The 21,303-nt window shown below is 40.6% G+C and overlaps 1 protein-coding gene across 1 annotated transcript in view; it reads right to left on the bottom strand.

The window, feature by feature from the left end:
• Positions 1–21,303, bottom strand: part of PHGDH (phosphoglycerate dehydrogenase) — a 376,392-nt gene that overhangs the window by 320,401 nt on the left and 34,688 nt on the right. Inside the window, exon 2 of the mRNA XM_044075497.1 lies at positions 217–368. Within this exon, the coding sequence (XP_043931432.1) occupies positions 217–368 (152 nt within the window). The remainder of the gene's footprint in view (positions 1–216; positions 369–21,303) is intronic.

The raw sequence follows: 21,303 nt of genomic DNA, 5'->3' as shown, positions 1-21,303 counted from the left end.
AATGACAGCCCTTCCTGTTCACATACTTTTGTGAATACTTCATTCTAGTGTCTGACTTTCCTACACTCACTTGGATACAAAGGGTGTTTACGATACCCTCACCAAACACCGAAAGACCTTGCAACAGTGTCAGTGCAGTCATATGTCACTATCACAGCAAACAGTTTTTAACCAGAAGCAGCAATGCCTACTAATAATGCACATTTTTCCCCTTACTTCATGACAATAATGCCTTTTCGCGTAGCAGCATCTACATCCACATTGTCAACACCAGTTCCTGCCCGGCCTATTACTTTGAGACTCTCTGCGGCATTTATGACATCAGCTGTAACTTTGGTTGCTGAGCGAACTACAAGTCCATCATAACCCTGCAAAGAAAAATGATTAGCCATAAATGACACCTGTTATAAATTTTAATGTGCAGGGTTTGCTAAGAAATAATAATTAAAAGTCTAAACAAGAGCTGCATATTAAATCATAAAAAATGTACAAAATACAAATACTTAAAATGGAAATGAAAATTAAATTAAATTCACATATTTACTGCAACGATAGACTTGGACTGGTTGTTCCACTGCCATCAAAGTCAGGAATAAGACCACCAGGACTTAGCCCAATTATGAGAATTTTCCCAGCCTGTCAAAGCCCATCCCTTTTACCCACGATCCTTTTGACCAGTGGCCTACCTCTTATAGGCCCATCTACACAGCCACAAGGACAGAGTGTCAAGCTATCCTCTTGGATGGATCCTCATGAACGAATGCCCCAAACAATGGCATGAAGCTAGACATCACATCCAGCTTATAAGTGTCTTGCAAATGTAATCAGTGCTACTTATGTAGCCACTGCACAAATGCAATCCAAGGATGCTTTCTTACAAAAATCTGAAAAGGCTGTCATGGCTATGACTGAATGAATTCTGTGGCTTTATTTTGATTCCTGTAAAATGTGAAAATTTAAAAGGCATCTTTCCAACTCTAAATTACAGATTCTTGGCTGTCCTGTTGATTAATGAGCAAGCTTGTCACAGAAAATGGCTGACTATGACAAAGTGATTGCAAACAAAGGTCCACGCCACACTCTCATGGCCTCCCAGCAAAGGGTAGAGGAATGGATGGTAACCACAGCCATGTTGTCAGAGTAGACTGTAACAGCACCTGGGGAGGGAGTCCTGAAATGCCTGCAAGGTCAGGATGACTGCCCTCATTTCCAGAATACGGATGTGGAGGTGGCCTCTGTATACATGTTCCTTCAACCTTTAAATGGGATGCTGCTGGGAATACCCCTCCACCTTACTGAAAAAGCATGGACCAACACAGTCTGGGTATGTTGTTGAAAATCTGTCCAGAGACAGACGGAACTCTTGAATCACCAAATAAGGCGACCTTGCACTTACTGGTTCATTCTATTCTTTCCTGTACAGTTTAATACTCTCACATAAAACCAGACACTTTGTACCACAGATATTGAGACTGCCATGAGAATGTCTTGAGATGCAACACTGCTGCAATTGACTTTACAGAATAAGTGAGACTGGTATCCTATATCAAATTAATTCTGCCCTGTGGGGTAAAATGGTTAGCATGACAGTGTTTTCATCCTGCATACAATGAATATGATGGATTGTGAAGGCATCAAATGGAACTTTGCAGTGTACACAGTTACTCCTAAAATCACAAACTGGACCAGTAGGTAGTCACTGAAGGTTTTGAAACTGTTCATTCTGGGGGTCACTAGGAACCAGATGTTCAGTAACAGGAATTAATTTTTTCTGCATAAAAATATTTTAGTAGGAATGCTCTTGGATCAAGATGGAGCTTCCTCTTGGCTCTAACAGTATTCCATATGTACCAAAAATTTCAACGGCACACTCATTTGACAAATTTTAGAATTAACCTGGAAAGATACTATTTTAACCAGAAATCTTGAAAGTGTTCATTTATCCTTTGGTACATGCAAATGAATCATAACTCCAATTTTTCACCTTGTTTCAGGACATCTAAACTTAAAATATGATTCATATACCTCAAATCTTCAAATATGAAATATGTTGATGTCCTCATTAGGTCATCTCATGCATGAGCCTTCTTGTGCACTATTCTCAGAAATAATTAAACGGCAAACAATCACACAAGGCTGTAACACACCAATAGGCTCATCTGTAACTCAACAACGTAGAAAGGGCACACAAATAACAGGAAGCAGCATTTACACCTCTTTTGGTCTTCAGCAAAAGCTTCAAAAACATGTTGTACCAAAGGGTGGTACTGAGTGGTATGGGTGAAGTGATGACACATGTAGTTGTGGCATCTGATGATTCTATCATGTTATCCATACAGTCTAATGTCACTGTTGCATGCAAATCATCAAAAGTAAGGGCATAAGGCCATTATGCACAATACGAAAATATAAAAAGGTACCCTGTAGGTATTTTAAATGTATCTTTATTCACACCAGTGCAACAATGCAGCAATCCTTGCAGTTTCCAAACCAAAAGATGAGGGGACAGGCAAATGGATGGTGTTACAACCATCTGAGTTGTAGCAGCATGAACAGGGAAGGATATCACACAGGAGATTACTCAGAAATGTGACCCAAAAGGTAATGTTAGGGACAGGTGGCAGCACTACAGGCTATACAGGCACTGCAGAGTACAAAAGCGAGAAAAAAACAGCATGCATCTAAATGTGAATGTGCAGACAGAAGGAATGGCACTGACTAACTGAAATCACAATACTCAAATTTGTGGATGGCCCATTTACCTGGGATGAGACTAATACACACGGTTCCAAACATTCTGTAGTTTTACGTGGAAATGACTGGGTCTCTGGAACTGCGAAAACAGGGATTTTTGTCTGTTTTCAGAGTTAAAGTAGCAGTAATAAGCGAGTTAACAAACAGCTTAGAATAATGTCAGAAGACATTACTGTTGATATGGTGGAGGGGAAGAGTTTGGGGTCACTCAGATTCAGTCCAATGCATTGCAGTTCTCTGTGGTAGCCCATGAATAACAGGTTCTGTAATTCTGAATGATTAGCTGTACACTAGCACAACTACATGGTACATGCATACCAGGGTTCACTGCCACCCATTCACCATTTACTCTGCATGTTCTGGGGTACTATCTTGTCTGTAGTCAAACAGAATAAAATTTAGACAGGAAACATTTGCATGCATCATTGGACAGTCCTGCATACTACATGCATCTATACCAAATGAGACAACGAGCATACTTCACAGCACTTTTTTTCTATTTTCACTGTCATCCAACACATACAACTCTGTAGAAAGAAGGTGGCACAGCCAGAGCAATTGTTCGCTGATACAAGTGCTTCAAGGTGTCCAAATAACACACATTTGAACTCCTTTGACAATGCATAAAGCCAAGTATAGCAACATTCTCATTGTGCTTACACGTGCATTACAGTGACACATCTGCCCATCACAAGTACAAATATAAACAATCTGTATATTTATATAATTTTTATTAAACACACACAAGCAGATTACTTGCAGATCTGTATGTGTATAATATATGCACAGATTCATATACAGCTACATATGTGTATTACATACATATTCATGATTTACACGTGCAAACACACAGTTGTAGCTGGTTCATCTAGTCCCAGTGCTGCTCCACTGAGACTGGCATCCCTCAAATTCTAGGTTGAGGTGCACAAAAAGGTCCCTTCTCTAAGCTGGCACTTATCACCTCCTAAGGAGCACCAAGTTTGATATGCCCCCTCCACTAGAGGAGCAAATAAAAAAAAAAATAAAGTCTTCTCCTTTTAGAAACTCTAGCAAACCAGTTATGTAGTTTATGAATACTGTGTATCAGCAGACTGCAATACATGCCAGAATGACTGTACGGATACACTGGTTTGTTCAGGTATCCAATGATTTCTTAAAAATATGTAAAGAGTTACTATTCTTGTTTCTAGAAGTAACTTATTCCAAAGTCTAACCATGGGACTGAATGATAAACTTCACTAAGAGAAGTTCTGACTGAGCAAGCTTTTAGTAAAACATACAGACAGTTGTATTAAGCGGAGGCAAACATAACCATTTACTAAAGCTATGGTTGCTGCTTCCAGTAAACGTAGCATAGGTATCAGAGAGTGAAACCGGCTTCTCAAACACCTGCAGTGTTAGAAGCTTAGTGAATCTTGAAATTCTACGTCAAGGCAACAGGATACAGTATCTTATTTGGTTCCCACTAGGTACCCGACTATGAAGACAGGAAAGTTTATACTCAAAATTGAAAGAATCGGTATGAAACGGATCTCAAACCACATTCTGCCTTGCTTCTGTAATGTGCACAACTGGCCTGCAGAGTTCATGATGGCAGAGCGAGATTGTATTCATGGACAGAGCTCATGCTGGAAGGTCTGCTGCCCGAGAAATTCAATTGCTGTTTGGACGCTTTAAGTAAGGTGCAGATAGAGAAAGCTCCAGACAAACTACTAAAATCCTTATTTATACCACTTGCTTAACCCCATTCATTTGACATTTGTGTAAGTGAAAAACTGCTTAAACATTTAATTTTACAGAGTTTGCTTAATTTTATTTTAAGTAAAGAATCTTATTATTCTATGTTAAAGATTTGTAACTTGTGGTGTATTTATTAACTCAAGGGTGTATGTACTCAACAGGTGTAAACTTGCTAAGTTTCTTCTTTTTAATGTTAACTTTCCATTTGTAGCCAGCACTTAGAGTACATTTGTTTTAAGTTAAGAGCGGCCAGCACTTTTTATACGTGTGTGCACACAATAGAATTATACAACTGATGGCAGAATTACTATAAAAATTCTGAAGAACGTTACAGAGATTATGATTAATCCCACGTGGAAAAGTGTGTGTGTGTTTGAGAGAGAGATCTCTCTCTCTCTCTCATATTTATACTGCCCGACTGGGCTAGTAGCTCGTTTTCGGTGGAGACCCGGGGAGAAAAGGTCCAGTACAGTTATATATATATATATATATATATATATCTATAAAATCTACACACACACACACACACACACACACACACACACACACACACACACACACACACACACACTAATCTTGGGCTCACTGTAGGATGGATGGGACTCTTGAGTAGCCTAAGATTATAGCAGGTATTTGCAGTAGCACAATAAAGCTAAGCTGGGTATGGTAGATGCTGCACATTCCCCAACACATCACTGCTCATTTACCATATGCTCTTAAGGGCATTGGGCCCATGCATATTAACTTACTTGTCAGCAGTGCAGGTTGCAAGACCATAGCACTTCATTTACACATTAAAACTGGTGGTGCAGATTTAAAGGCCATATTCTGACAAACGTTTTGGCAATTCCCTGTGGTGGTCTGAACTATAGACCAAGCTATTTCTTTCACTATTCCAAATCAGCATTAATGTCCATTTCAGTCTCTCTCTACATATCTAAACATATGTATGTACCTATCTATCTACATATATGCATATACATTACAAACACCTTGGCTTGAGAGGATTGTCACTGTTGACGTGACATCCCAACCCTATGTGCAAAAATGGGAAAAAGGTTGAGGATGGATGGATTACTCACACACACACACACACACACACACACACACACACACACACACACACACACACACACAGTTACAGGCTCAGGGGAAGAGAAGCAGTTTTACCATGGCTTTAGCTTTGGTGATGCAATTTTGGAAGTTTAAGCTTTAGTCTACCAGACATACAGGTATGGGATGGTTTACATAGGTCCTTGGTTATTGTGCTGTATGGTCCAATTCTCTGTACTTGTTTCACAGTCTATGTTAGAGGTTTTCTTGACATTTACAATTACTCTGTCTTCAGAAAATTTCTTTTTTTTTTTTTGAAGACGTGTTTAGCCATCTTAGGTCACATCTCTTACAAATACAAAAACTGCAATTCATAGAACTTACTGGAATCACACACATATAACTTTTAAATGTAGTAGCCAAGTCAAAATTGACATGAAGATGAGTATTGGAGGAAGGCAAATCAGAACATTTATGATGCAAAAGTGGAGTAGCCAAGTAAAAGGAGATGTGGTCAAAAACACCACAGGAACATAAATTAATATGCCTTCAAGCTGAATGAGATTTTAAGATTAGCTTGCCATAAAGCAATGCACTCAAAAATACCTTCCATGCACTATGGAAAAACTGTACTCAAAAATATATTAATTTTTCAGATGCTGTTCTGGTGCAGCATTCAAACTCTTGGTAAATGTTAAAGTCAATTTCAAGAAACAGCAATACAATCATAAACAACCTTGATAGTATTAATATCCCCAAGAAGGAATTTAAAGTCCAAGTCAGCAATAACACTGAAGAAATAATTGGTCCCAAATATAGTACCAGAATATCACAATTCATGTACAACCTTCTCTGTTTGGATATTCTGGGAGGAAATCTCCAGTGAGATACAAGCCAACCACAATTTGTACTAAATTCAATAATGGCAAGCAGCCATATCGTACATTATCTACCTTACTGTGTAACATGCTAAAGATCCTGTCTGTGCCGGACAGGATCAAGGTTAGGGGACAAAGGTGATAAATCATCATTTAATATAAAATCTTGCTGGACTAAGTTACAGCCAAGTGTAGCACAGGTGATGTGAATCAGGCTGTCATTACACAAACCCCACCTACACATGCACACAGTAGCGAGACAACGCCATCACAAACTCCAGAAGTGCGGCCCTCACTAGATCACTGCCCCCATCAAAGATGGTGATCAACTGCAGACATGCGCACATTTGTGTGAGGCCTGCAAAAGAAATATTAACAGTTACTGCCACACCCTACCTCAAGTATTAGGTGCAGGTCTTTTTCTACCTACTCATAACACAATATTCATATAAATACCTATATTTATATATAAAGGGAGTACTACTTTCCCAGAGTGTGTTGTCCTTCAGATGAGATGTTAAAATAAGGTCACATCTGCTTGAGTTGGTGGTAGTTCACGTAGCTGTAAAAGATCCCATGACACCTACTGTAAAGAGTAGGAGTCCTTTATTTAAAAAAAAGGAAAAAAAAAAAAAACTTACATTACAGACATACAATTTACAACATATACATTATGTACACTATTTACAATTTTTAGAAAAAAATAACTTCAAATTCCTATCCATTAAAGAACAATCATTTTACAATGTGTGACCCCCACTCTAATCTCCATAACCAAAATTCGGTCATATCCATATTTAAATTATTTACCTCTGGAAACCCCTCTAAATAGTTAAAATCCATAATCTTCTTCCATAATGTTTTAATTCTTTTTCCATCCAAAAAAACATGCTCACTAGTTTACAATAAAGGCAAGTTCTATCCTTTTTACTTTTGTAAGGCATATTTGCTTTTACTGGAAGTTTATGTATAGTCAGTCAGTCTCCATAAGAAGTCCCAACACTCCAGCATATTCTTACATCTTCCCATTCCTGCTTGAATTGCTATCCTTTTATCTTTATGCATCTCTTTTCACGGGTATACACAAAAATACTTATCCATAACATCATTATACCATTGTTTCCTCTCATTTTCAACATCTCATTATTTTTTTTATTTTCCAAAGTAAAACTTTGTCATAATAACTTCATTGTTTGGACATAGTCCCATTTCTTTTAAAATTCAAGAGATTCATCTACTGTATTTTACACATGAATATTAATAAATGTGTTCATAATGAAGCATCATTATCCTTTAAACATTTTAATACTATATATAAATGTAAAGATGCTGTATACACTATTGGATTTATCTAGTCCTAAGCCTCCTTCTTCCCTTTTGATGTACAAAACTTCAATTTTAACTGGGTTCAATCTAGATCCCTAAATAAAAGAAAAATATATATTATTAACTTCCTTCTTGTATATTAGAAGTATACCAAAACACTTGTGGTAATACTGAATTAATGAAATATATTTTTTCTTAAATAATCCAAGTGATTTCTAAAACATGCAAGTACTTTTCATTACTTCTAATTTTTGCTTCCATACCAGTTATGCATTTTCTTGTTTTCCAAAGCTTATTATTTATACTTGCTATATTAAATGTAATGCTTTCTAACATGTCTTCAAAGCCTAATCCTTGTCTTTTCTCTTTATTTATAGATAACTTATTTACAGAAATATTTACAAATGATAGGATTATCATTTTACTCATTCTTTTACTATTTTCTGTAACAAGAATAATATCATCTGCATATAACATAATTGGCACATTTATCCCTTTATTAGATAAATAACTTGTGTTCTCAATTTCTCTATTAACATGTGTAGAGATCACATTCATTACCAACACAAATATTATACTACTCCCTTCTCGAGCACTATTTATTCACTTAACTATATTTAATTTAGGTGCTGTAATGCAGATATTTCTCATCTTTTTTTATATTACATGCTTCAAATATTTCCCATAATACATTGTGTTGAACTGAGTCAACAGCTTTGCTTAAATCACCAATTTTTGCTTAAATGTTTCTATATAAAAGACATCCCCCAGGATTTACTAATCTTCCGTGTAAGACTAGATTAGTCTTACGTGGAAACACCAGTCTAAGAGTATGACAGCAATGCGCCATGCATATTAATGAGGGTACGCTGCCTCAACTCTAAAGCTTACACGGAGCGTGGACAAGTGTAGGGGGCGTGTCGGACTGCCGAGCAGTCCAAAAATCCACTCCCCTGCACTGACAAAACCCAAGAAATGTCGAGTTACATGAGCGAATCTGCTCACATGTGTACATTGTAACACTACACTTCCCCATATGTTAAACCTCGTACAAATTTAAAAATAATTTTTTTTTATTTCCGATATAGCTGCCCGTATTTCGAGTGTTTGCACGGGATTGCCCATTGCTTAGCTACAGTTAAGCAGCTTACACACTGAAGAGGATAATAAGAAAAAAATATGCAAATTAAGCAAAATAGTGATAGCATAGCGGTTAGAGCCTTCGCACAAAGAGGAGGCATTCCCGGTTCGAGTCCTACTATTGCACGTTCCATTTTCTGTTGGAAATCTGTATACAAAAATATTTCCTGACATTTATGTATAAGTTTTGTAAAAAGCATTTAAATGTTATATGTAGTAGTGAACGGATTATATATATATATATATATATATATATATATATATATATATATATATATAGGCGAAATGGTGATGCATTCTGAGGCATGAGTAACTTATTTTAAGCAATATAAAAGCACTGCTAAGCACATTCTAGCAATATTCAGCATATTTAAAACCAATTGCTCGTAGCTGCGCACCGCACTAACCAGCGCAAAGTCGGGCAACGTCGATCAATGTTGGGAGGGCAAAGTTGAGCAAAGTCGGCTAAACACGGCCACACCTCCTTTACTGTACCTTAACCATTCAGGTCTGGCCAGTAGGAAAATAAAAAGCAGTGACAGGGCAAAAACTCAGGATACTGTGCACTATAGTCACAGTACATAACCACAAAGCCATGACAGCATTTCATAACCGTGCACTTTCAACAGCCAAATATCTATCAAAGGAATATTAAACATTGCCAACATCAGCTAAGCAGGTGTGCCTACAGCTGAGTTTTTTCAAAACTGGCCAAATCACAAATAAGTGTGGGAAATGAGGCATATTTAAGCTCCACAGGCGGGAATACTTGCCATAACTGGTTGTAGTTCCCTTCTGCAGTCAGCATGGCCGGTGTTGGAGAAGGCACTCTATTTTGAGCGCAACGCTGGGGCATTGAGGAGACCAAAGTAATGGTTTGGCTCCTTGTCCACAATCATGAGGAAAGACTCCTGCAGGGCCAGTACCATGGCACCCAATATAAAATGGAGGTCTGGAACAGTCTTGCTTGTGATCTCACCAGTGCCACTGGCATTCCTCAGACTGTTGAGCAGGTCAGGCACCATTATTCTGACCTGAAGCGACATAAGGAGAATCAACTGGAACAGTGGATCCAGGAGTCCCGTGCGATGCCTAATGCCCCAGTACTGAGTAAGTAGCCATTGTATTAAGTAGTTAAGAATTGCTATGCTTGTCTATACTATGGATAGGTATGTCTCAATATCCCTGCATTTACTTCACGGCTGCAGGTGTCCGGGCTATGAATCAGCAAGCCCATGAAGATAGGTTACAAAGGCTGCGTCATCAGCCAGGTTAGTAATTATTCTGCATGTACTGTTATATAAAATAAATGAGAGCGCCTTCAAAAATTGTTTTAACCTAATAAATAAAGGTGTAATAATCCTTTAATAAAATGTATAATTCCTGGAGTGCGCCAGTGTCATTTTCTTTGATATGTTGTTGTACTGTTGCATTTTACAAATAGTACTGTTGTATTAAGTAGTGTCAACCCACACTTGAGTAGGCCCATATAACGTGGATGAAGGGAGTGCCAGTAGCTTTTATGCTTATTTACAGCCCTCAACTGTTGGTTCATGCCCAGCATGTACAGGTTAATCCGGCACATGAGTAGCTTGGTATTGTTTTCCGCAGAAATGTCAGTGTGCTGCCACAAAATGTAGGGAGCTGTTAACATATAACTGATACTTTCACCTGAACATATCTAGATAATTATATGAAAGTAGAGCCATCAGTGTACCATCTTAGCAGTAGTGTGTGTGAGCAACTCTCAAAATATGTAGCAGTAACATCTGCATCTTGGACAGTTTGTATGTAAGATACAGCTCATGTATAGAATGATCTAGCAAAATCCAACTGCACAATATAAGGACATTGGGTAGTGCAATAATACATGAAAGGGACATATAACTGCAGTTTATAGGAATGTAGTGAAAACTAGAAGGATATACAAGTTGTTAATTGAGCTATCCTTTTCCACCCTACTGTATGTGCATAAAAAAATAGAATTCCACACCTCAAATCGGTATGTCTAACCTCAAAACATTTGTTGGGACATACGTCCTATTGGTTTATAAATATTTGCATTTATTTATATGCATGTGCCCTGTTAAAATACCACAATATTGGTGGCCTGTTGCCATCAATTCAACCTGCATGCTGTTGTAATGTCCACTATTGTTCTATATATGCATGTGTTATGCTTGTTTTTCAACTGTTGAAAATCTGGTGTGTTGGGTTAATGGGAATACTTCTGCATGCTAATTGGGAATGCTGTTGACTGTTACTAACCCATACCTTTATTAAACTCTCCAAAACATAGTTCGTATGGGAAGGCCGGTCCCAGCGGACCCACCTGTCCCACCTCAGCTGGCCATGGCACCTGGCACCAGCAGGTCCAGTGCCCAGCCTGGGACCTCCTCCTCCATTGGCCCTGTGCCATCTTCGGGTGGAAGCATTGCAGGGGATGGGGATCACCCCCCCCCAGTGCAAGCGTGGGCGGAGGAGGGCCACCTATCACCCTTCGAATGGTCCATGCTGTGGTGCGTAGAGAGATTGAATGTTCTGCTGCAGAACCTTTACACCAGCTTGAGGCATGAGTGGCGCAACTCCCAGGTCAGTCTGCCCCTCCTACACAGCCTCCAGCACAGCCACCCTCTGGGCTGTGAAGGTGCAGTGGTGACTGCCCATGGGTGGGGTCCTCAGTCCCACTGTTTCCATCTGTGGGCTCATGGGCTTGCGATTTACAAACATACCACCTCGTCAAAGGTGTTCACCCACCACGTGTCATATACCAACCCTGTATGTGTCTTGTCCGTTTACCTCCCCAACCTACCTCCCCAAATATACCTACATCCCCTACCCCACATTCCACTCTCACCTGAAAAAAAAAAAAGGGCAATCTGCTCCCCAAAAAAAAAAAAATTACGCCCCATACATAATTGCCCATTTTGCACACATGTCCACTGGACACATAAAATGTAATTTAATTTGCATTACAACATACTTTGTTGTCCTCACCCCTCTCTCAGGGGTTGAAGGTTTCACATCTACCTCTAAATTTATTACATATGCACAGCTGTTGCTGCTAAAGAAATGGGCAGCTATGGACCTTCCCTACACCCATCCTGCACATCCAGAGCTACTTTCCATACTGTCTTTCCCTATTTGTGTCCCTTTTTCACCACTTTCGTATCTCCCCATTTTTCTTTTCTTTCAAAGAAATGAACGCGGGGGTTAGCGGGAGTAAGCACTATTAAGCAGTAGTTAGCGGGTTTGCGCGAGTGTGCGCTTGTTTGCGCTTAGCCAAGCATCACGCAAACCCACTTACAACTGCTTAAAAGTGCTTTAGTCAGTCTGTTTTGTGAGGGCCCTTGTTCTGCTCAGGAGCAAAATAAAACAACTCTGTCAGTCTCGAACCCCGGACCTACACACCACACAACATGAAGTACCACTAAGCCATGGTAGATATAAAACAAGTTGGTGCTGAAATAAATATATCCTGCATCAGAATGAGTGAATGTAAAGGAAAAATAGGAATGCCATAACACACAACTTGTTCTGTGGATCTTTACCAACAGTTATTGTGGGATTACATTACATGCGATAAGAGAAGCAGCCATTCTAGCAGGAAATAATGTTACACCATCACTTTACAACCCCACACAGTATCACAGCAGGACAAACATTGGCATATCTGTTTAGGGCAGAGGCCATACCTCCCAACTGTCCCTAATTTTCAGGGAGGTCCCTGATTTTGACACAAATTTTAGATCTGTCCCTCTGAATCCCTCCTAAAACTACCGACTTTGGCCAGAAAGGAGATGAATTATACTTAATGAATAATGACAATAATTAAGAGTTAGGACACTTCTTTTACTTCAGAAAAGGTGTATTAATTCATATGCTCTGATTCTCTCAATGTTTCAACTTAATGGCACTAACATTTTAAAGGTGTCCCTAACTTTCTTTACTTTTCCCTGAATCTGTTCAAATATGTACCTGAGTGTTTGAGAGAGGTCTGGCAGAGGCAGAAACACAGAGGCATATCAGCCTTTCTGCTGTTACACACTGTGCAAATAGCTTTGGAAGGAGTTTTGGAAGCATACCCTTATGTAGGAATACAACACTGAAATACAAATGGATGTAGCCATGTACTGGTAGCAACCAACTGTAACAATGCCATTGCTCTATTGCTGAAAAGACCTGTGTGGTGCACAGACAAAAAATAACAGGCTATTCTCTGGCTACCATGTGGATAGGTCCACAGTTGGGGGTTACGCAGACAGACTACTTGCCTTGATAAACTAACATGTACACAGCAACCCTGTAAGTCCAGTAAGATAAAATCCACACAATAATACTTACGCTCTCTGTACTTCTGCACCCCTACCCAAATGTAGCATATACCTGTGTGTGCAGGGTCTACCAAGGATGTAGGTAAGCATACTCACAGTACTGACATGTGTCCAGTTCTTCTGAGCAGCTTGTGCTAATGTCAACACTAAAAAAGCAGAAACTGTTTAGAACAGAGTAAATGAATATTCACAGTATAGCAGTTCACAAACAATTCTTGAATACATCTCAATAACTAGCTTTGTATGGCAGTTAATTGTAAAAGTTGAAAAGAAAGTACATCTTTCCATGTATCTTGGGGTAGCATTTTGAGGGGTGAGTACATTTCTACACTGACAAGTGGGTACTGGAAGCAGCAACATTAGGTCAGAGTACAAAATGTAAATCTCTGGCTACACCCCTGGCTTCTGATACAAGAACTATATCAACCTTCTGTCTTAAACAATGATGTCCACAGCAAACAAGAATGATCTCCATCTCGGAAAGCTGAAAGGGCCGCACCTACCCGAGATAGCAATTTACAGTACTGGGTTGCTGTGACAGTGATTACTGCAATTACTACACAGCAGGCTGCATGCAATTAGCAAGTGGTGGCCACTAATTGGTGTAGAGGCCATCACATGCTCATGTGCAAATACCTACAAAAGCAGGCTGGAATCTCTGCCAACAAACAATCACTATTGCGGAGACTGACAGAGAAAAGGAAAAAGAAAAATAAATATTACCAAATCATACAAAGGAAAGGTATGCGACACATATGTATTTACTGGCATGTAGTAGATGTTAATGAAGAATAGTCTACATAATGTGAACCATGCATATGTGGCAGCAGTACTTATTTATGCATACATGTTCTGCTTAACTACTGCTATCGACAATACAGTGTGTACCTGTGGGCAGTGGGACATACCTGTGAAATGTGTAGCTCAGCATTAAATGTCAAAGATCTAATCCATGTTATCTGTGTTCTGTACAGTAGTGTGCCCAATGGCTGTTGGGGGGATTAGTGCTGACATTATATAAACATGGGTGTGACAGAACACATGCATGACAGTCATATTAAAGTGTAGCTTAGCATTGGCAACTGATGTAGCAGTCTAGTATGCTTATCTAGCAGCCAAATATAACCCCCCTAATGTTGGTGTGTGTTCATATGTGACACCTGTTTGTGTTGCAGCAAGGCCCAACAGTTCAGCTGTGAGGTCCAGGGACTTACAACAGTGTGGATCTTGTGTGTATATCAAACACATACGGAGAAATATATATACGCGTCATATATATTCACATCTGTATATGTGCATAGAGCAGGGGACATATTGCAACTGTTTGTGAAGGGTGGAGATATATATGTTGGTGAAGGTTAGTATGCGCATATTTCTTTGTAGGTTTTAGTGTGTGACAAACAAGACAGCATACAGTGCTGGTATATGACATGTAGTGGTTAAACACTGTGTGTGGTATGTTCAGTTTGCAATGTTGAAGCGAGTGAGGCCTGCTAAAGCTACCTGGGCTGTGAACACCTTCAATGCATTTATCCCAAGACTGTGCAATTTTATTGTACACCTCACATCCTTTAAAAGTGATAGTCTCACTATGAAAGGTGAAATGTATATGTGCCTACATATATATGTACACCAATGGATGTGTGTGTGTATATATATATATATATATATATATATATATATATTGTTATATTTACTCATACACACCTACATCTACTTGTTGCAATAGATTCTCTGTACTGTTAACTGACTATGATGGTCAATGTGTTTGTGAATACGTCAAAGATATGTATCTGTGGGATAGCTTAGTGGGAAACCGTTTATGTCATGGTATTATGGGTCCTTGCTTTGATCCTAGCAAAAGCTGTATATTCTGTTGCTAGGCAGAAAAAGTGCTATTGCATACAGTGTGATTTAAGTCCCTTGGTTTTAACTAGGGTGTGTCATTGGAGGCTAAAGCACTACATCTATGATTATTGATTGGTACTGATGTTGAATCCAAATCCTGTGTGTACTGTAGTACTACTTGAAGCTCTGGACCTGTACAGCAAAGTATGGTGTATGTCCACATTGCTTGCATCCACTGTTGTGTGTGGTCCCTGTATTCATCACAGATTACATTTCTCAAGATTAAGGTTGTGTAATTACTGACACACAGTACTGTATAGTACACACTGAAAGCTTATCTGGGCTGTCATACCTTTGCGTCCTGTAATTATGTCTGATGTGTGTGTGGGTATGTCTGTAACATGTCCTTTGACATGTGTGGTAAAACATATAACTGCGCATCTAGCAACATTCATAGTGTACTACAGCAGTATGCAACCTATATTCCCAATTGTGCACATATTTTGGACACGGGTTTGCCATTAAAAAGTTGTGTGGTATAATAGTAATACATTTACTGGGCCTTACACTCATTGTGATGGATGATATATTTCTTTACACATCAGCTTAATGTATATCTGCTGTGGCTAGGTGGTGCATCGTGTTGCATACAGTGTGCCAGGTACTCTTGTATAGTGATTTTATTTTGTTGCTGTGCAGAACATGGTTCATTAGATGGAGAGTGAGCTAGGCACTTCCAAGCAGTTGTGGGGTGAGCAGTGACAAGTGGCAGTTAGTGTTTCACTCTCGGTTAGCTAATAGGTTGCTATATATGGCAGTTCAGTGATATCTGTACTGTATAATGTTAAATGTGCCATATATGATTTGCTCAGACATATTTTCGTATTTATGTCTTCCAGGGATCATGGCACACCACAGGAACCCAGTTACAGTAGTGCTGAAGATGACATAATTACTACCAGTATGATTCAGCACTACAGTCTCATGTTCTCATGAACCAGCCAGGACCAGCAGGAGCGTACTGCAATGTGGCAAGATGTTGTTCGCAGGATAAATGAGGTAGGCCTGCATAACCGGACATATGAGCAGGTATGCCACCACTGCAGTGATCTTCTCAGATATGTCCGTCAGCATGCTGCTGATGTGCGGAGACAACAGCTTGCAACAGGAGGTGGTGTTAATATCCATCCCCCCCCTCACCAGAGTGGAGGAGCGGCTCCTAAGCCTGGTGGCACCTGCCCAACAACAGCAGCAGCCATACACCATGATGGAGGTTGGAGCCACCCAGCAAGCACACATGGAGCATGCAGGTAACATGGTATATCTGTAGACTACAGTTATCTGTATTCGTAGATCATGCATATGTGAGATGTGGAGCCTGTTGTGCAATACTGATCATTTGGAACATAATCTGTAGCCCTGTGAATGTAAACTGTTGTTGTACTGTAAGATTGCAAACACACAGTAGCAATGCCACAGTTGTGGCCCTGTCATCTCTATGTAGGTCCCTCTGGGGTGACATCAAGGCAGTGGACAGATGACGGTGAGTGTGTTCTACATTTATTATTGTAAATAAAAAGTGCATGTCATAGTTAAGGTATAGGCCATATACACATGTAACACACCTACCCATAATGCATAATGTGTATGTTTGGTGTAAGACCACGCACATCTCACCAATGAGATTAGCTGCCTCAAACACATGCAATACCCAGACCATCTCAAACAAATGTGGCTAGACTGTAGTGACCATTGGATAGGCACAGTTGATACTCAACATGCACATAACATACACATCTATGTCATACACACAGCATTTTAACATGCTACACATAAAGGATTCCCAAACCCTCTGCAAAAACCCACTCCAGTATTCAAAATCTCATCCACACATTACACATAATAAACCTGAGGGGTAGAAGCCTATCATGGGGAATTTAAACACTCTGCAACACACTACACATTCACCTCAGGGAATGCTCCTTATTACAAACTCATGTAACAACTGGTTGTGAAATGGTGAATGTAGCCAAGGTAGTACAGTTCTGGTACAGCATGAGTAGTGCTGGTTTGGGAAACATTTGTAGCCTTGGGTGACCACATGATGCTTTATGGTGGCCTATGGTACTATACCCCATCCAGTTATTGTAACCACAGTACTACACATAGCTTTCATTGCTATACACCTTAATGTTGCGTGTGTGCACACATATGCACCTCTAAACAATATGTATACCAATCACCATTTGCACAACTGACACATATGTCTTGTGATGCTATTGAGTGGCTAGGTCATATGACACACATTGGGTATGTGTAGTGTTTAAATATGCAGTTGTATTTTAGCATGCCATGTCATGGATGACACTGGCATGTCCACAATATGATCTACACTCTCCATAAATACCGTACATTGGGTATATGGCCGAATGGTATTCCATCAACTATCCATGCACCACTGATGATGTTGTGTGAATACTCATCATGCATGTGCTAAAAATGTGTCTACAATTATTTGCTAAAGACACAGAGGCTGTAATCAGCATTGGATACCTATATGACACACAGATACACATCCAGCCATGGTATGTACACCTGTTTGTTATGGTGCACAGTACATTACAGAGTTCTGAATACCTGCACAGCAATGTTGTGTCCATGTATGCATTGTGTTCCAGGGGGAGGCCCATCACCTAACAAAACACATGCAAAGCCATGTATACTGTTAGTAACAAGGACAGTCTACACTTGCACTGCATGCTGTTGAGCAACACGTCTTGCATGCTGACAGGTGTGATATGACCGTTTTGCTTGCGATACTGTACCCCACCATCACCTGTTATTGTGTATGTTCTGAGATTGCTGGTGTTGTGTGTCTGCTTTAGGGAGGAATGTATTTTTGTGTGTGTGCATGTGGTCTGACATCATGTTCAGGTCAAGTGCGATTCCAATTTTCCTCTCACAGGTGCCGAGGTGGGGCTGGTTCAGTACAGCAGGGAACCTGATGTCACTGAGAGAGACAGTGATCATGAGGATAGGTGTGTTGAGGCACAGGCAGGTTTGTCAGGGTCTGTTGTTGGGCCACCAATTGACAGTACACAAGTCTCCACCCCATCCATGCACACAGTCATACTGCCTTACATCCATCATCACCATTACCCTTAGCTGAGGGACAGTACAGTTGGCACTGGCCAGGACAGTGTGGTATCTATGGCACATATATCAGGACACAGCAGCCATAGCCAGATGTCTGAAACAGTACCACATAGGCAGATACCCAGGGGTTCTCGTCAGAGCACTGCTGGTCATCATGCCCCTGGCAGACGTGCCACACCTCTTTCTACCACATGCATGTTCCAGGCTGTCATGGAGACACAGACACAAATGTAACGGTACACCAGACTGGGACTAAGGGCACAGAGGGCTCATAATACCTCTGTAAATTACAGTAACCGTGACCTAGCAGGTGCCATACGTAATTACACTGAGGTCATTGATAGATGTTGGGGTGAGACATTGGATGTCCTCCACAATGTCATGTCCATGTGTCAGGACAGTGCGGGAGGGTTGAGATGTTGACGTGGACATATGCCAGCAACATCAGCAGCTGGAGGTTGCCGTGGACGTCCAGCAAGTCACAGCCGCTCCCGTAGTGCCAGTACCAGCCCCAGCAATGTTGGAGGGGGGCTGTCCATAGACCGTCCTAAAAGACCATGTGCACGTGGCTCTGGCCAGTCCCAGCAGGGACCTGGATCCAGTGGACATATGTCAACCTATTCGGATAGTACCCAGTATGGATTCGTACTTAATACTGTCTGCAGCACCCTGCCAGGTACAGGTTCCGTATCCATGGCCAGAGACTGTGATCTGTAAAGCCTGCCAGGTACAGTCTGTAGCTGTCTCACAAATCCCCGTATATGGCAGCCACATGGTGGAACTGTGTGCATGCAGACACACACAAACCCAGGGCAAACACATACCCGCACATATTATATCAACACTGGCCCATAACAGTACTCATGGCCCTGACACACACGTCGATTGTACTGCTCAGTGTAGGCCTCTGGCAAACCAACACACCCTGTGCATATGACTAAACCTGTGCCACCTCCTGTCATCTGCAACATTGATGCAGGAAGAGGCTAACGTGGTGCTGATGCACAGGGTGACTTTAATAAAGTATAGCAATGGTTGAATGTGTAGCATGTTTTCAGCAGTAAAGTGTAATGATATCCTTGAAGGTGTAGCCGAGCAGGCATGATGCATTAAAGCTGTAGTTAGCAATGTTTTATTGTTTCCACCAGTGTTTATTCCAACTGTGTTTTGTTTGCCCATGTGCTACTTGGCTGATGCGTGTAGTTATGTCAGCATGTGTTATACAGTGGACAGTAAGTGTGGGGTGTGTGCAGCACAAGTTTGCAGGTGTACAATTGTGAACATGGTGGAGGTGCACTGTCTGCATGTACATGCATATTGCACACATGGGCAGGGTGACATGCCCTGTATTGGCCAGTGCTAACACTCCATACTTTCTATTGGTCGCCAGTATGCATTGTACTACACACATTTTGGAACTTGAGTACGCATGTGTGTGTATGACACAGGCTGACTCTGTGCTGTGGGTGATGCTGTTGTTGTCATTGGTTTGCATTACTAAGGTTAACACTGTCCCAGCTGCATAATCCTTTATTAATGGACACTGTTCACCTACAGGGTTGCATGGACCGTGCTATCACAAACACAAGAAATTCTCACTTATACAGTAAAAGTGCATTAGTCTCATGGACCCCTGCCATAAACTAAATATATAATAGAAGGTGTGAAGTTGTACCAAAAAAGAATTACATACCAAGAAGGGATAACCTCTCTGGTCAATATCATTGGGAAAATACAATCCCTCAATAAACATACAAGGCAGGCTACAAAATACAAAATGGCAAGGATTCCAAAGACAACAATAAAGCTTTATTCAGTGTTCATAATCTACAGGGGAAATCTCAGATCGGGTCACAGTTAATGTAAATGGTCACAAAGTACACTTATCTGACTGACATTACCAATTCCTTGTCAGACAGTTTGAATGCGGATTTCACCACCCTGTCGTTACACAAGAGCCACATTTCCAGACCTGAAGAATGTAAAACCTGATGATTCACAGACACTCTAGTTAAAACATTTCTTTAACAAAGTACACACCACAGTGGCAATAGTACTGGACAATGTCCCTGGCTGTGTCATACACAAGCTGACATATGAAGTCACCACTCACCTAGACGCTCTGTTCAGATGCAGCCTCTATACAGGTTACATACTTGTGGAATGACACACGGTAATGGTGTTCACAGTCCACAATGGTTGAGCTACGTCTTCTTCTTCTCCTTTCGGGTGCTCCCATTAGGGGTTGCCACAGTACATCATTTCTTCCTGCCCTCTGCATCTTGCGCTATTACACCATCCACCTGCATGTCCTCTCACCCACAGACATAAATCTCATCTTAGGCATTCCTCTTTTCCTGTTACCTGGCGGCTTCATCCTTAGCATCTATTTCACAACATACTCTGCATCCCTTCTCAGCACATGAACAAAACCAACTTAATCCTGCCTATCTGGCATGGTCTACTAACCTTCAAACCTGGCCTGACCCTCTAATATACTTATTCTTAAACCTGTTCACCCTCGTCACACCCAGTGCAAATGTTAACATAAATTGATTAAGGGTAGAGCTACAACAGGTCCTGGAAACTCTCACCCTATAAGCCAGACCAATGTTATCTGGAAGGCTATGGAGCACAGCGTTATGGAACTCATTAACAGAGACATTATGAACCTGCAAACACTGCACCATACCCACATAGGTTCTCTAAAGGCCAGATCATGGCTCCTACACCTAGTAGACTTCAAGCCAGTCAACAAGGCTATAGATGAGGGAGGGGAAGTCAACACAGTCAAGCTATAGCTCACCAGCAATTCATACCCATCCCACATACTGGTATTGTACATAACCTCAGACTGACCATAAACGATTGTTAGATGATGGCTTGACAACTGACGCACAGATGTAGGACACACAGTAACATTTGCAGCCTCCATGTACTATTCTAAGCCAGTAAAAAGTGGTATTCACCTGCACTCAGTCCTGGGACCACTCCTGTTTGGCATATAGCTTTCTTAGGTACAAGCAAACACAGTAAGATATGTCTGCCCACGTTTGATGACAATGCATTTATTC

This window comes from Protopterus annectens, chromosome 6.part1 (genome assembly GCF_019279795.1).
Source record: "Protopterus annectens isolate FY-2018-M chromosome 6.part1, PAN1.0, whole genome shotgun sequence".
NCBI lineage: Eukaryota > Metazoa > Chordata > Ceratodontiformes > Protopteridae > Protopterus > Protopterus annectens.
The sequence above is the reverse complement of the archived record's forward strand: the minus strand, read 5'-3'. Positions and strand labels throughout refer to the sequence as shown.